The sequence below is a fragment of the Opisthorchis viverrini genome, assembly GCF_000715545.1.
Source record: "Opisthorchis viverrini unplaced genomic scaffold opera_v5_428, whole genome shotgun sequence".
Classification (NCBI taxonomy): domain Eukaryota; kingdom Metazoa; phylum Platyhelminthes; class Trematoda; order Opisthorchiida; family Opisthorchiidae; genus Opisthorchis; species Opisthorchis viverrini.
In genome coordinates this window covers 216,289-233,004 of record NW_008752071.1, presented here as the reverse complement: position 1 = coordinate 233,004, position 16,716 = coordinate 216,289, and the positions used below count along the sequence as shown (strand labels likewise).

General features: G+C 46.2%; 2 protein-coding genes across 2 annotated transcripts in view; one reads left to right on the top strand and one right to left on the bottom strand.

Moving 5' to 3' along the window:
• Positions 1–6,182: 6,182 nt before the first annotated feature.
• The window catches only part of T265_10841 (hypothetical protein), a gene marked incomplete at both ends in the record, with an annotated part of 73,048 nt that continues 62,514 nt past the window's right edge, over positions 6,183–16,716 (top strand). The window contains 7 exons of the mRNA XM_009177322.1: positions 6,183–6,462; positions 6,507–6,619; positions 6,670–6,782; positions 6,823–7,225; positions 7,263–7,457; positions 10,486–10,641; positions 13,763–13,999. Of these exons, the coding sequence (XP_009175586.1) occupies positions 6,183–6,462; positions 6,507–6,619; positions 6,670–6,782; positions 6,823–7,225; positions 7,263–7,457; positions 10,486–10,641; positions 13,763–13,999 (1,497 nt within the window). The remainder of the gene's footprint in view (positions 6,463–6,506; positions 6,620–6,669; positions 6,783–6,822; positions 7,226–7,262; positions 7,458–10,485; positions 10,642–13,762; positions 14,000–16,716) is intronic.
• The window catches only part of T265_10840 (hypothetical protein), a gene marked incomplete at both ends in the record, with an annotated part of 2,472 nt that continues 2,057 nt past the window's right edge, over positions 16,302–16,716 (bottom strand). The window contains one exon of the mRNA XM_009177325.1: positions 16,302–16,462. Coding sequence (XP_009175589.1) covers positions 16,302–16,462 — 161 coding nt within the window. The remainder of the gene's footprint in view (positions 16,463–16,716) is intronic.

Genomic DNA, 16,716 nt, shown 5'->3' with positions numbered 1-16,716 from the left:
TCCCCATTGTCCGTACGTACCGAGTCCAGTCCATGTCGACCGCCCAATTTAGTCTCAGATGCTCTAAGCCTGCCCACTTGCGGATTCATTTCTCCGGCAACCACCACAATGTCTGGGCTTTTAGTTCGCCGCAGCAGGGCATTCAGGGCGTCGTAAAACCTGTCTTCGACGGCTACAGTCAGTTGGGGCGTAGGCAGGCACGATAAACAGGTATCTGTCAACTTACCACTTGTGAGACTCCTTCACAGACGTTGCCAGGTGAACCGCACAGAGGCGACTATCAACAGGTATCCAATCAAGTGAGGAAACTTTACGCCCGGTGACTTAGCACAATACCAACCCCTGCACATCCCACCACAGCAGCCTCTGGATCACCAGAGGTGCACAGCCGGAAGCGAGTGGATACAAGAGAGTGGTCACAAGGCAGCGGTGTTTGGTGAGAGATGTCAATGCATCTCCATTTTTGAAAAATGAATTCGCCACACATGTTCTAACTCCCAATCTGGGGCACCAGGAGGCTATGTTGATCAGACCTCTATCCATTGGCCAGTCTGGTTTGACAAACTCTGTGATTGTCGCACGGACACCCCCCCCCTAGTATAGCTCAGTGAGTCACAGAGGCACACAAACCGCCACAGCACGATAAGGTCCAGTCTCTACAAAACGAAGGGCCACCATGCGAAAAGTTGAAAGAAGCAAGCTGTCTCGGATGAGGGGAGGTATAATGAAAACCAGCTCCGAACGCAACTGGACAACACAACTGGCGATTGAATAACCGTTTTCGTTAAGACAGACTTAATTGGCTTTTCTTCACTTGCCCTTGACAGATGAGTTCTGTTTTTAGTATCACTTTTGGGCCCGCCTAGAACTTTCCACGTGAGGTGTATAAGCAGTCCGTTTTCGTCTGAACACAACACGCCTGTACACGTCAGTGTTCAATAGGTCGGCTGATTCTCACGCTCACTGGCTTTCTTGTTTGGCTAAGCACATCAGGCTATCAAACGGGTATCCAGACTCGGGTTCACGGTATTAAGGAGGCGTTAAGAAAACTGTGGTCCACAACAGGGGGTCGGTGATTTCTCGAGTTGCACGCTGAACATTCTCTGTCACTGACTACAAACGCCAACATCGAGTCATTTGGAGGCCACCAGCTTCAAGCCAGTTATTAGCTCAGTTGGATCATGTGGCTACTAGTTACGGATGGATATCCTGGTTGCCATTCCTTCTCAGGTACGCAATTTTTCTCCAGGTCATGCTATCGGGCGGTTATCACTTCATCTTGCGTCAGTATTACGCCTGCTTATTAGTAATACCAATACCAATACTACCTCTAATAATCGTTCAGCTGTAGAGCCCTTTCAGTGCTTAGCTATCATGCTATCCGAAGGAAGCACGGAGGCTTGGATACTGCCAGGTTGCCCAAGCCTAGACAAAAGAAGTGGAGATGCAGGGGTCGGGTTCGAATGCGGGTCAGTAAATTCACGCTGTAGTCACCTGGCTATCCCTCGTGCTGAAGCATGACAGCTCCGTCCGTCAACTTAGACGAGTTTCAGTGGCTGAGCAGTATCGAACTGATCTGGCTCGGAAGCTGGAAACGCGCGTTTGTGCTGATGAAGAAGACTGGTTGCAGGTTGATTGGAGGCGTATTAAAGAAGGCACGCTTCCACCTTTCTGTTTAAGCCATATAACTTGACTAAGTGAATACTGGATATCGTCGAGACCAGCAGATCTTATTGATGTCAGGAAAGCCATACCAGCAACCATCTACCCTAATGGTGTACGCAGATATCTGAAACGCCGGATAAGCGAGAATTTGGAGAATGACAGAGAATGCTGGTGGATTGCAAGGAACTTGGAGATGGAGCGGGCTAAGCGTTCGAAGACGCCTGAGGTCCTCGGATCAGAGGGGTCAGGTCTTACAACAGCAAAGCATGACCTAACTGCTCATAGTTGCCCGATGTACACGACCCTCTAGCTCCGATGTCGTCAATGACGCAAGTTTCCAAACGTCGCTCGCGCCTTGGTCATCTGTTGCGGTGCAATGGCGCCTGATGCAGCGGCCGAGAGACGTCAACCAATAAACAAACTCTCGTTCGTTTTAAATTTCCAGGGGAACACAAAATGTCGGATGATCTTGCACTATGAAGGTGCGAAACCCATACCTAAACATAGGTCGTTCTCGAATACTCTGTTACAAGTATCTTCTGATGACAAATAATGGTCAATCTTTCTTCAAATGTGATTTTTGTACCTAGACTCATGAGCTCTTGAATTGTACGCTTCATGATAACGTGCATGACAAAACTAAACAAAAAAGAGGCGGCAGTCCTGACAAACTCCGCCAGTTACGAAGTTATACACACTAACCGGACCAGAGCTATAGAGACAAAGGGCATGAAGAATTTCAGCGGCCTTCCAGTGAATCTCATTTTGGTTAAATATATTTAGGAAAACTAATTCATCCACGCTGCTGCGTCTTCGTAAGACGTGGCCTTGGATCCAGGGTCCGTGCTTGTGTCATGTCAGATCGGGCCCTCTTTATGTTCACTGTGGCCCATAAACGACCTGTCGGTGTCGAAGATATGGCCGATTTGATATCCCGTGGTTTTCAGCCTATGAGTGCTCCAGCAAACGATTTTCTGTCTTCAAAGAGTCATTTGGAGTGGTCCGGTAGGTAAGAAGAAATCCCTTGAGAACTTCGACGGATGTCTTCTCCCCTCGCGGCGCCTGCTTGAACGTATTGAAAGAACTTTCTACCCTACCGTTTGACCGCGGGTAGTACGGTGGCGAATGGGCATGTGTGATGGAATTTCTCCGGCAGAACTCTTTGAAACCGCTGGAGCTGAACTGTTATTGATTATTCGACACTAAATTCCCCGGCAGACCATGCTGGCTGAAGAGCTGAGACAGGAATCGTAGGGTGTTTGTTGTCATTGGTAAAAAAACAGCACAATTTCTGGCTACTTGGAGTAAGCGTAGACCAAGATGAGATATGTTACACCATCAATGGGGCAGCGTAGTCGATATGCACCCGGGACCAATTTCATTCGAGTCGAGGCCCGGCAGTAGGCGTGGAGGGTTTCTGGCGGCTTGCTGACATTTCGAACAGTCTCTGACGTAGTCTGAGATGTCGCGATCCAAGTGCGGCCAGTAAGCGTAACTACGAGTGATTGCTTTGATCCGGTTTAGCCCAGGTTTCACCGAATGAAATTGTTTCTGGACCCGAAGGCGTAAGGGGCCTGAAACCATCACACGTTCTTCAAACATGAGACAGTCACCAACTACAGACAAGGGATCCCGACGATGGAAAAGAGTCTGGAGATCATCGTCCAGGGATTTTTTCGGCGAAAGTGTCCCGAGGAAATGGATCGCCTGTTGTAGATTCGGACCAGCCGAAGTCTCACTGGATATCTGGCACGGTCACCGGTAAGGCACGGACTGTTTTGCACAGCTGCTGGCTGACGTGGTCACCGATGGACAGGGCCGCGATGACGGAGTCCTCTCCTGGGGTAGTATGATTGCCGATCAGTCGTGAGAGTGCATCTGCTTGGCCGTGATTATCTGTGTCGATACTGGATATCGAAGTCGTAGCCAAGCAGGGTGATTGCCCAACGTCGCAGCCGAGTAAGCGGGTTCGTCAGATTTCGAGTCAGAAACTGACGGCAAGGGCATGTGATCGGTGAGAATAGTGAATCGCCGGCCTAATTCTCACGGGTCAATATTTCATTCTCCTTCTTAAGAAGAGGAATCGATGACACCAGTTACCTTTTTAAAACGGTAGTCAAACTGATGCATCTGGAGATACGTTATTTACTGCGCGTATCCTTTTTTGAAGATGAACGGTATCATCGACTCACCCCAATAGCCTCGGACGGTCTCTCCCTCCAGATGGAAGCAACTAAGTTATACAGATACTGACTGGGGATATCACCACCGTCTTTGAACGGGGCTAATGGGAGATAATCGGATCCAGGAGCACGGTGACGCTTGAGTTGGGATATACATTCGTAAACTACTGAGGCCGAATGGATTGCATATTCGCAGCCCACGTTTTCCATGCAAGCAGGCAGTCTGGAAAGTGATTGCAGACAACCAGCAGAATTGTTCACGATGATGTAGTGATGAAGAAATACGCGCAGTTATAAGGATGGAAGCTTCGTTCTGTTTTTGCTTGCACTCCCTGCTGCGTGCTGCAAGTAAAGGAATCAAGCTGACGGCACCAGGTGAGGACCGACGAGTCATAACAAAATATCTGGTTTTGTGGCTCGTGATTGTATGCAGGATGGCATACTGTCAGGGTGCTCAAGCCCAGACTGGAGAGTGATTATAACTCTTAATAAAAGCCTTGTACTCGCATGCCTGGCCGCAAGGCAGCGGATGGGTGCCGGTACTTTATTACATTAGCGCAAGTTCATAAGGAGCAAATTGCCTGGCGTATTCCAACCCCCAGTTTGGAGGACCAAGGAACTATCATTCAAGCATCCACTTATTAATCCACCTGGTATGGGTATCGCAGTGAAAATTTAATATAGCTAAGTTGGTCGTTGCGGTACACAAGCCACCACGCTACGGTAAGTTCTAGGCTCTGCCGCCGTAAACCGCCTCTGTTAGCCGGCAACATATGTAGGGCTGCTCAAGCACTGTAATGTAACTGTGTAATGTATTGTGTAATGTGACGATGTCGTCGATTCATCCCCTACATGACAGGGATCTTTCTTGATGCTCTAGAACTTACATCTGTGTTATTAAAGTCAGGAGCCACGTCGTGACCTTGAAGGACTTATATTGTTGTAGTTGGAGCAGACGCATCTGGCACCTCCTGATGGAAAACAAATATTGATCATGGATATATTTTTGGTCTCCGGTTAGCATAAGAAACACGAAACTCGAGGATTCACTACCGTTCCTGAAGAACGCTGTGGGACTTAATCTGGCGCTGTGGCCTGATGACGCATATTAGTACATCAGCAGCTAAGGGTGAGTGTAAACTCATGGACCGCGTCCGGAGTTGTGCAGGTCGATTGAAAGGCACGGGCATAGGTGACCAACTGAAAATGTTCAGCCCGGCAGTGAAGATGCTAGTTTTTGTTGGAAATCAAATCCGCATGTTCTCTTTGGTGATTTCACCAACAACCTGTTTTGGGGTCCCATTTTGTTAATCCTATTCCGAACATTCCCAGTCGCACCGTTTTCCCTTATTTCCAAAGCTTTTTGGTTGCTCCAGGCTCCTCCGTTTGTATTCGTGCTGTGCGTTAGCTGATATCTAACAGACATCCTGGCGGAGTTATACTCAGCATCCAGAAAGACCGCACCTCATATCGAGAAGCGACAGCAACTGTTCTGAAACTTCGCGCTCTCCGGTGCTTTGTATGCCGGCGACCCACAATCTTATTGTCCATGACTTCAAATTTGTGTCTAATTTTTCATGAGGAAACCACTGATGAAGTTGCTGAAGACTCTTCGACGGTCCCGACCGATTTTGCCCTTGGGGCTCATCAGATAGGCGCAATCCCTGACTTTTCGTCAAACTTATGTACATCCTAGTCCGTTGATTGGTCAATCCTTCTGGTTACACCTGTTCAACAGAGGATGCCTCAGAAGCGTAAACCAGTCCTCATACTCACATACTTCCGGGCTTGTGGGAGTCTATGGGAAGATCTGTAAAAGCTTCCCCACAGGAAATGTCGTTCGACTAGGGTGTCTGTTTTCCATTTTTATTCAGCTTCGCCATCGTTGAACTAATGAGGCGGACAGTGTGGAGATTTTTTTGCAGCTGACTGCAAAACCCGGCTCCAGAATCTTAACGACAGAAGAATTTACAACGATTCACAACACAACAACTTTACTGCGAACCAGCTGCACGTTTCAAGTTATTTTTTACGTATTGAAATCTCTTAGGAATGACGAATAGATAAGGTTTCTTGTTCGTTTGTGTCTTGTCTCGTTTTGTCCATCGCGCATCTCACCCTGTTTCTTATTAGACCGAGTTTACTTGTTCCTCTTACAAGTCCTAGTGAAGCTTCTTGTTTCGAATTTTGAGTTTTCGATCTGTCCTTTGGGTTGGCGTACCTTTGAATCCTGCCACTATAGATACTACGATTGTATCTGCAATTTAAGACGGTGGAACGATAAAGCTTGACCCATTGTTTCCGTCTCCACCTTTCAGTTTTCGCAGATTATTAATGTCAGATCCAGCAATTCAGCCAGCTTTCACCAGCGGCGAGTCTTCTCCCGACTACACAGTGATTGATAGCAAACCCGGCTCACCAGTTTCATCTGATCAGTCAACCAGCCACGACACTTCACCGAAAGCAGATGTGACCCAAAACTTGCTAGATTTCCCTACCCAGTCATGGACTACACTAAACAGTTGTTTGAATATGGTCAAATGGGTTGTTCCTGTATTGCCAGACTCCCATTTGGAAATCCTCTTGAAAGCCGCTATTGAACTGGCTAAACAAGGTATTTTATATTTGACGGCAAGGATTAAAAATGCTTGGTTTTAGACAGGGACACAGACTTTCCCAAGTGCCAAGACTTTTACAGTTCTGGACTGCTATCTTCGTTCCAAAAAACATTCCAGGACGAAGCCGTTGATGGATGGGATTGTCAGATACTGGTTAGTTCATATTCACTGATATTCGTCAACCACATTTGTCTTCTGTGTAGCACTACATTTATATGAATGCTTTGTTGGCCGTCGAACTTTGTGCTGTCAAGGCGGCACATGATGCCTCTTCTATTTTGATTCTTGAATCTATCCTATTTGATCCAGACTCAAGGTGAGCGAGCTAGAGTTTGCCGTTGCTTGACCTCATATAGATTTCAGCAATTCAGTGTGTGTCCGGTGGATCAGTGCTGGAGGATTCAACATGGAGAAAAAATCAATAGTGCAATCCGTTACACGCATATCACTCCCCTTCTTCCTCATCTGTTGATCTCGACCCCAGATACACCCACGAAAAACAAAACCGAGCACGATCCGCCTACTTTAAAAGAGTTTGCCATTCTCCCAGACTCCAAACGTCCTGCACCGATTTTGAAGGACTTTATTGATCTTTTCGGACGCCTAAATGGTTTCGAACGGCTTAGGGATCGGTTCCTCCGGTTCGCCGAACTTAATGATATGACTCTTTGCCTTATTGCAACTTACTTATATCCGTTCAGCTTATGCTGTGACTACCTACATCCCGACACGATCACGGAGTATTTTGTTCCCATAATTGTAAGTCATTTTAGTTCATATGTTCCACAATTTACAGGACATTGTTGTACCGCACATCGTGAATATTACGGAACAAGGAATGAAAAAAGATTCAAAACTAGATATTAAAACAGATTCATTGGCTGACCTGGGATTCTATCTGCGCAGCTTTCTTCTGCATATGCCGGAGAAAAATGATTTCCTCGAAAAGGTCGACCTGTGTTGTCTGAATTTGATTTTACGCTATCTCCAGGTTGGTGGTTCTGTTTTATCCCCATAGATGAGAACATCTGTGTCGTTTAACTGTTTTATCTTGACGAAGCTCATCTGTTGAGAGAATACAAGTCTTCTCGGTCAACTGAGCTACTGAAGAGTGAAGAACTGACTGTTTTTCTGTTTCATTCAATTTTCAGTATGGACTACAGTGACTCTAACTGTTGAAGACCGTCAGGTTACAATTGACAGGACAGTGAAGGAAGTAACCTACACATAGGTAACATAACACACTGACTTCAATATTGGGAAATAGTTTTCCGTTGATAAAGCATCCGTGATAGATTGGTGCCTCGAGTTTGCGATCTATTTCCCCCACTTTTAGTGTCACGAGTTAATATCGGGTTTTAGACTGTACCATCTCCTTGTTTGTTGCGAGTACTTTTGACGTATTGTTTGCCAGGCTTGGACACTCACCAGCCTTGTCGTTCAGTGACTCGTTGAAAGGCATAGAGCTCGGGCTTATTGTTTGATTGAATCTTTGGCGTAATTTCATCTCTTGAAGATCAAACTTATGTAACGGTATTGGTCGTTAGCTTGTTCGCTGAGCTGGGCAATTTGATTGCCTGTCGAGAATGACTGGCCCACTGGGCATCTGCCCAAGGTGTGGTAATACAGTCCAATTGAAGAAGAAGGTACTACTCCTTACTGGCAGTTTAGGTACAGCAGTGATGTGTTAGCTACCTCAAATTTCCTTCCTGTGCAGTTGTTTTACCAAGACAAACAGATACATAGGTTTACTGATACTGATACGGTAAAAGTTGCCCAAATCCCGGTCTTCTATCGAACCTTTGAGATTCGTTTACCGACATCACCAGACACACTCCTGTCAGACCTGACACTGCTGACGCACGTAGAAATTCCCACAAACTTCAGTGCTCCTCCTCAAAGTTCGAGGGTCTTATTGATGAACTGCATATTTTGAGACATGACGCTATCCTTGTATGTGCGGAATGCATGCGAAAAGATGGTAGGATAATGACCAGTTTGTCGCATGGCGTTTATATCTTATGCTCGTCCTCAAAGGGTAGAACGATATCTACGTACTCCAGAATGACATGGTCCTTACCTGCAGTGATTTGGATGTCGGCGTTCGTAGATACCCCAGTATTCGCCTCGTTAGTTTTTGGGTGGTGAAGTTGAATGAAAGTGGAGCTGGTGGATATCCTTCTCGGGAACGATTTCTTCTAAGTAGGTTCACTCCGCACACGCATCGAAAAGTGTGTAAATGTAGAAAGGAGCTTCTAAGACACCCTTTGTTGAGTTAATGTGTTCCAAACTGGTGACCTATCTACAGTAGCAGATGCGTCCTTGCAGTCAAAGCGCCCCGAAACTGTACATTTTGCACTGCCTCAGAACCTGATAGACTGTCAATTTCTTATCGGTGCAGCACTGACCTGGTGAAAATCTCGTTGTTTGTTCGCTGGTCAAGACCAGCAGCCGTGTTACAACTCCTGTTGTCACACCGAATGTGGCTACCTTTTTTGAGGATAGGACTGCAGTTTTCTTGGGCGAACTCGTTCCCATAGATGGGCACATATAAGTTATACTGAAAACGACTGTGTACCGACAATCCGACCGGCGGATAGCCAATTGAACCATTGGTTAAAGTATTCCGCCAAACGATCCATATGTTCTTGTTTGCTGGATATCGGGTCAATTTAGTCCTTGATTTCATTGATGAGGACCCGTTGCTTAGAAGTCACTGCGGACGTTTCCCGCACTTTTGTTTCCTCCATTTTTTTGTGCAGCCGGTCTTCCCAGTTTAGGCTTCCTGGTCTATATATCCGTCTAGTTCGAGCCAGCGTTTTTCATCAGAGCTGCCCGAGTTGTACCGCAGACAGAAGTTCTGACATCCCATGCGGCTCTTGGGATCTCGTATAAAGGTTATTGAACACCCGAAATTCGTTCAGCTGGTGGATGTTGAAGAAGTTGGCTCTGATTATGAGGTCCATGGCTTCATGGACCGTCGAGCGATTGAGGTGTGCGCATTCTTCTTAGACCTGAAAAACCCAATGGAATTCCGCAGCGGACACGTGCGTGACTGGTGTGTTTCAGAAGGTGCGACGTACAGTTTTTAATTCTTGCCATCGATAATTGATGGCACTCTGGTATCTCTGGATCCACGGAAGTAGACAGTGTGAGTTTCGCATCCAGTTTCGACCTCCAATTTGCAGACCACCTGATTTTGCCTCGACAACTCCAACCGTATCTGTTTGCACTCTTACGTCAATGACGACCACAACGGAGCTGAGCCTTTAGCCCTTGTAAATGAACACAGAGCCCAATAAAGACCTGTTAGTAATAGCTTCTTCGCGTGTGTGGGCAGAACAAACATGGGTCTGTGTGCCTTGTGTTTTGGGAATTCATTCACAGATTGTGCCGAACGAACTGCGTGGAGAGGTATCCAATTAGGTGGAGGTGCTCGATGACTTGACATAGTACAGATCCAGGTTTATACAGCAGTAATGGCCTGTGCATCACTGGCATCGCACAACGAAGTGCGTTTGAACGCACCACACGACAACCGATGAGGTGTGACAATGTATTCAGCTGTGGATCTGAGTCGGTGTGTTGAGCTTAGCGGTCATTTTTATATTTTTTGTTTTAGAATCAGTCTATTTTCAATGGTGTATGCGGTGTTTCCTAAAGGTTGTTTCACCGCGTGTCATGAATTCATGTGACAGCTCCTCCGCCACCACCTGACACCCTCTCCGTTGCACATGATTTGTAGGTTACGTTACCGTTTAGGAAGGCTTTGCTTTCCAATCTGTATAGGCCTCATGCGGTGTACCGGGCTGTTTTATTGGTCTTCTAACCGGGTACAACAATACAGCAGGTGCACGCGTTGTATCAAACTCAATTTTTGCTTATTTTCTCACTAAGGAGAGTTTCCACACAGGTTTACCATACCGTACAACAGTGACCATGTCCCCAGCTGACGTCAGGGCATCTTCCGATTGCACGCATATGCTCTGATATTTTTAATCATTCCCCGCATTTTACAGTTCCCCTCTTTCAATAAACGGATGATGGCTTTGAACGACTTGAACAGCTTGTTTTCACGTCTCAGTCCGAGCGGCATCCCATCTCAGTCTTCCTACTCTCCAAGTTCAGACACGCTAACCATAGACCGAATTGCCACTTGGATGCACGACAAACAGGTGAGTATTTCGATTCATTTGAGCTATATGCTATTGTTCTCGGAGGTCGCCTGAAAAGTTTTAGCTACTGACCGAGATATTCTCAGCAGGACAGTGATTCTCGTACCTTGATCATTGGCGAGTGACCAGTGGAGAGCAAACAGACTGTCCTGTTTTGTTCATGAAGGAAGGATCTCTAGACTCATCCTATCGAGTAAATCCGAATTCGATAAACATTTCCCTGATCTGTAACTTTTGCGGCCCAGACTGAGTAGGATTCCGGGTAGCTAGAACACTAGAGTGTCCCCAAAATGGGTGCTTTTAGTGAACGAGAAGCAATTCAAGTACAACAAGAGATGTATGCTCCTCGTATGCTTTAAAGTGATGTTGACGAGAGACGAAACTAAATCTCATTCTGAACGCTCGTTTGGAATAGTTTCCAAATGGAATTGCTTCATAAAAGCCGTTGCATTTTGGACAGTATTTGAGATATGGAAATATTTTATCTGAAATGACACCACTTATTAGGCTGCTGAACTTGATCAGACAGACAAACTCTTTTTCGGAGCTCCCCAGCTAAGCCAAGTTTGAGAATATCCATCTAGACTTCGAAATGGACATTTGCAAATTAAGATGATACAAACATCCAAAGTGATGTTGTAGTCAATGTCGATGGTGTGAAGCAGTGAGTCCGGTTTCTGGAGCTTTCCTGTCAATCGTCACGTTCCCTGGAGAGTTCTTGATGATTTTGTTTTTGTTAGTTCTTGATCGACTAGTAAATTCATGTCCACGGAACCTCGTTACTCAAATATTTGCCGCCAAAGTGGAACAACCAGATTGCTACAGCCCTCCTTCCCATAACACTCCCCCTTCGTTTCGGTGAGAATATATCTATCATCTTCCAGCGTTCGAGCATTCTCACAGTTATATTCTACCATGCATTAGAACCCTCATAAACAGCGTCTGTTATGCTGATGTGTCAGAACTAGGTATTTGGATTGGGGACACCAACAATCGTTTTTGCAAACCTTTCGATAGTTTCGGTTTTTTATGGTCCACTTATCTGGCATCTGTAACCCCGTAGCGCATCATCGTATTATACGGGTGTGACTGTTGGTTCTCAAGGAAGCAGCTTTTCACTGGTGTCATGAAACAGCCAGTCTGTCGAATGTTCTCCCCAACGTATTCACTTTTCTGGCAGTATTTGGACGGCACTCGCCGGCATTCCACTGTATCATTGGAACAATAGGACGTTGCGCTTTTGCTTTTAGTCCCAGACACAAGGCGCGTCATTTGCACTATCTCCTTTGTATGCCAAACCGGATGATAGACAGTTCGACCATATCGATACTTTATTGAATACTGAAAACCAAGGGAAAGGAGAAGTCTTTCGTCTTTCAAAATTGTGACCAGAGGCCATTACTGAGTTTTCTGCTGATTTTTCGAGTAACTCCCTACGAAAACTCGCTAGGTGGTATCACCACTAGCATCATCTAGGACATCTGAACAGGCGGACGAAAAAGCACTTCCATCGGCCTCACGCGCGACTTCGCGCTCCTTTATTGAACGTCAAAGAGTATTGGTTCCCGAGCTAACCGTTTGATCAGGGACCGCCAGTCTTTAAGCACTGGCAAATGCGGTAATGAAGATAATGCCGTTTGTATTGTTCAACTCTACTGTCTTTACTTTATTGTACCACGTAGTTCACCTTGTGCTGTTTGGTATGGTAGTTCTATATGTTGATGGTATGTATGTCCCGATTTCGGGTGTTTCTGTCGACCCTTATTAGGGGGTATATACCTGGGTGCTCGTCAATTTTCACTGACTCACCCACGACAAACCAATCGAGATATGGCGTAGTTTTACATGTGTGGCCGATACTACGACGTCATTGTAACGCCACAGTCTTATCACGTGTTCCACGATAGTCGTAGATCGATTTTCTGGAGTGAGAGTGGAGAACTTTATCCACATAGTAGCAGCCGTGGTTAGTGCTGCAAGTGATTGGGTTGCATTTCCGCGACATATTAACTGATCTAAAATAAGCTTGCCGATGGCTTATCTGAGTGGAATATTGGGCATCAATCGTCACATTTTTTAACATCCTTCCGTACTATAAATAATCTTTTTTTCAATGTGGTCTGCATTGAATACGAGTAATTTTGGTGGCGTTGTCACCGAAATCTTCAAGCTAAAAGCTGGAAATTCTTTTGGAAAAGGCGTGTAAAAAAGATATCTCTCAAGAAGGTCAGGCTTTTGAAAATAGTCCCAGAATGCCCTTGAAACCTACTGACACACGTAAACCCCTCCAAAATGGCAGTAGGGAAGCGCTCAAGCATCCAGGCCAGAAAAGCCGGCTTTCAGTCGAGCATTTAAATAGTCAGTCAATTTAGCGACGACCGGCGAGTGTTCAGACACGCCACGGAAGGATGACCAACGAAGTCAAGTGTTCAGGCATTTAACAGAAGCGCGGTTAATGATGATGGGTGTTCATCAAACACCGATCAGGCAGCTTAGATTAATGTCAAATGTGCGAAGCCACTTGTAACTTTTCCACTCGCTTGTTCGCAATAAAGCTGTTGTGTTGCTTACTGGCGAGTCTTTTTCCGACAATAATGCTCTACAGCGGCGACAGCAGTTATACATAACAATAGCGGTGTAGGGGTGCATTAGTTTTTGACTGAAGTATGCAACAAGTTGAGTCTTGATATGGTACACTATCGTCTTCGGTGAAAAAAATAATCCTTCAGCCGCAATACCCTTTCGGTTCAAGGACCCACGAGAACGGAAATACTGGCATGTTTCATAAGCCTTGACAGGAGCAGTTGCGATGCTGTGAGTAGATTCGAGCCACGGGGCTTCTGGTCAGTAGCTTCGCGTCTTAACCACAGTGCTCTGTCTCGGTGCCTGACTCTCTCTGTGTTTGCCGTTAAAAAGAAGCGTCACTTCTGTGTTTTCATGATTTCTGTGTCAATTCAGTAGGAATCTCTGTTGAGTCCAGTACAAAGTTCCTGTTCCCAATATTGGGACCACCTTGGTCTGATGGCTAGTTTTCTCCATGTGCGTTTTTATTCGCCTTCCGTTTTGCACCTGGTAACCTCTTCATGCATTTATGCTCTACATTTTCCTCCATTTGCCTTAGGTCTTAGGACTGATGCTTCGCGAGAATTTGCATCAACTGCAATATGTCGAGAAGGCAGAACGAATTATTCGGTTTATGGTGAAACACGCGTATTTGACCACAGCGGATCTTGATCAAATATGGGAAGCCCAAGACGGGAAACACCAGACAATAGCTAAAAATGTGTTCGATATGTTGGCTCGTTTGGCATTGGAATTCACTCCAGAGCAGTTGGATCATTTGTTTCATCGATTTCAGGTTGGTTAACTGTAACCGTCACATCAAACTTGTTTTTTGAAAAATCGATTCTTGATTCGTAGCAGATGAGAAAAATGAAGGCAAACTTGTGACGTTAACATCCTGTCGTTGTGCATACCATAGTGTAATTACTCTATTTTCCCCAACTTAGTTCTCGATCCGAACCTTCCAAGCTAGCGCTCCCGCCAAAAACAACTACGAAAGGTGCATAACGTATATTAAGGCCCGAAACCAGGTCACGAACACTTACACAGCGCGTCCTAAGCTGCGAAAGCATTCTGGAAATTCTGACACCCTCTGGGTGCGTCATTAGCAGCCAGCATTCGGCCAACACTGGATCATGATTGGCTGTTGGGCCCGCCTTGATACCGGACCGGCAAGCGGCCCGAACTTTTGGCCAGTCTTGTGCGGCCGTAGCAGCGCTGAACTGCGTGTGGTGCAGCGGCATCTGTATGAAATCCTGCCCAACGCCTCCCAGTTGAAGTTTGTTGACTTAACTTCGAAGCCGAGGGTTTACTCGCAGTGACCTCACTAGCTTGCAGATCCTGCCTGTCTAGTTTCGCGGTCTTAATGTGTACTCTGACTGAGCCCCCGACGGAGCAGTTGATTGATTTTCTATCATTGTGCTAAGATCAGAAGTGTCCAGAAGTATCCCTGTAGCCAACTCACTCGGTCCTGTTTACATAATCTGTTCATCTGTCGGCAGGATTTCGTTTGTGTGCCGTATCTACCTGGCTGGGCCAACCTGAATCTCGTAGAGCACTGCCGCACCGGCGAAGGGTGTGTCCTGGGGTCTACGTAAAGTGTCTTCCTCTGTAGTCGTGAACCAACACTCTCTGGCCTTCGCTGAATGAGTTCATCTTTTGTTCATAATGCCCGATATCCGTTCCTCCCTTTTGGTGTTGTAGTGAGTAACCTGCCTTTCTGTGGCCGATTGTGTCATGCAGTGTTCCAAGCTTCCTTCGGACCAGTGCCTTTGCTGATGAAACCCCATCAGGCCAGTTGGGGCTTGGCGTCGCTCGATATACCATCAGGAATCTTTGTAAAACCTTTTCCGTTGGTTCCTCCTCTTTTGACTTCTGAAGTGCACGCTTCAGAGTATCGTTGAAGTGTTTCGCCCTTCGACCGTGGAAGAAACGGCGGTGAGCGGACATGAGCTATGCTACACAAAACTCTGCAAACCCTGACGATGTGAACTGACTACCTTCGTCGGATACAATAGACTCTGGTGTTTCAAAACGATTGAACAATCGTCGGTGTTGTAGGTTTGTAGTGGCGGTTGTAGGACTGTTCACTGGAAAAATTTTCGGCGAATGAGACCAAGTTTGGGTCATGACGTCAGGTAGCAAGTCACCTATGCCGTCGAGCCGTTGAAGCTTGTTGAGCAGTCAACTTCGTCGGTGAATTTCAGTTTACCACCAGAGGGATTACGGGCTTGATGTTCGGATAGTTTCACGTGCGGCCTACCAGTTCGTTTTCGCGTTCGTTCATTGAGCAGCGTGATGTCGCTGCCCGTATCAAGCTGCAAACGAACTAGAATGTTGTTGATACGCAGCCTAACGACCTTACTTCGGCAAGCAAGATCAAATCTGACGATCGGCATCTCAGAGTTTGACTGCGATTTGTGAGCTGCACGGTGGTGTGCGGGTGATTGTAGCCCTTGAGATCGAAATAAATGTTCTTTGTGGCCACGACGGTCGCATCTGGAACATTTATGACGCTTAAAACAGCAATAACGAGCAAAACGCCATTCACTGCAATGCCAGCCGCTTGTGATAGGCTTGCTCTGTTTTCGATCGCGCTTTTTATCGGATTTCTTTGACACACTGGAGTTTATTGCGTGTACACAGCTGCTTGAAGTGACAGGTGACTGACTGATCATAGTCGTATCGTGCTTCAGATTGGTGAGGCGTTGGCATTTGGTGGTAAGATTTTGCAACATCATTCCAGCACCCTGCTCAATTCTGTGAAGCTACTGGGTTTCGACGTCTTGTCTTCATCTCGACTGGAGGTATACACAACTTCCCCCGTTTCCGCTCAAATCCTGTTTCTCGTCTACCATTCTGTTGCTTTTGCATACGTTACGTCACCTACTGTAAACATTGTCTTTTTACTGTCGCCCGTTTTTCTAACGTTAATTTGATGGGGTTATCTGGCTTTTTCGTTAATAGCCTGTTCCAGCAAGTAATAGGGTTCCACGCAGGCCGGATTCAATCATGTTACTTACGGGACTTGCTGACTTCAATCACGCGCACGAAGTATGGCATTATCCCTCAACTTCGGCAGTTTACTGGATTACAGGTCAACGTAGCGGAAAATCTGCTGCAACCGCGACCACTGACGTATGTTGTTCGTTGAGCCTGGGACAATGTTTCGGGTGTGGGATGTGGATAGCGAGGAAAAGACGGTATAGTGGAGTTCGCAACACAAATAGTTTTCGGGTACCGGCAGACGAGGGTGTGGCTGTAATGCATACCGGTGTAGCGGGAGCATGTTATGTTATGTGCCATCCTCGGTAAACACTAACGACCTCAAGTCAGTCATCCACCTGTCAACTTCACACTGTCATGTACACTATCATACCACTTCCAGCCACCTTTTTCCTGGTTGCTGCTTTTCGAGATATCCATGCGGGCAGTTTCGTTGTATGTCATCCATGCTACTGTGGAGGTTCCACAAATCCATTTCTATGCAGCTCCATGGTCTTCTCGATTTGA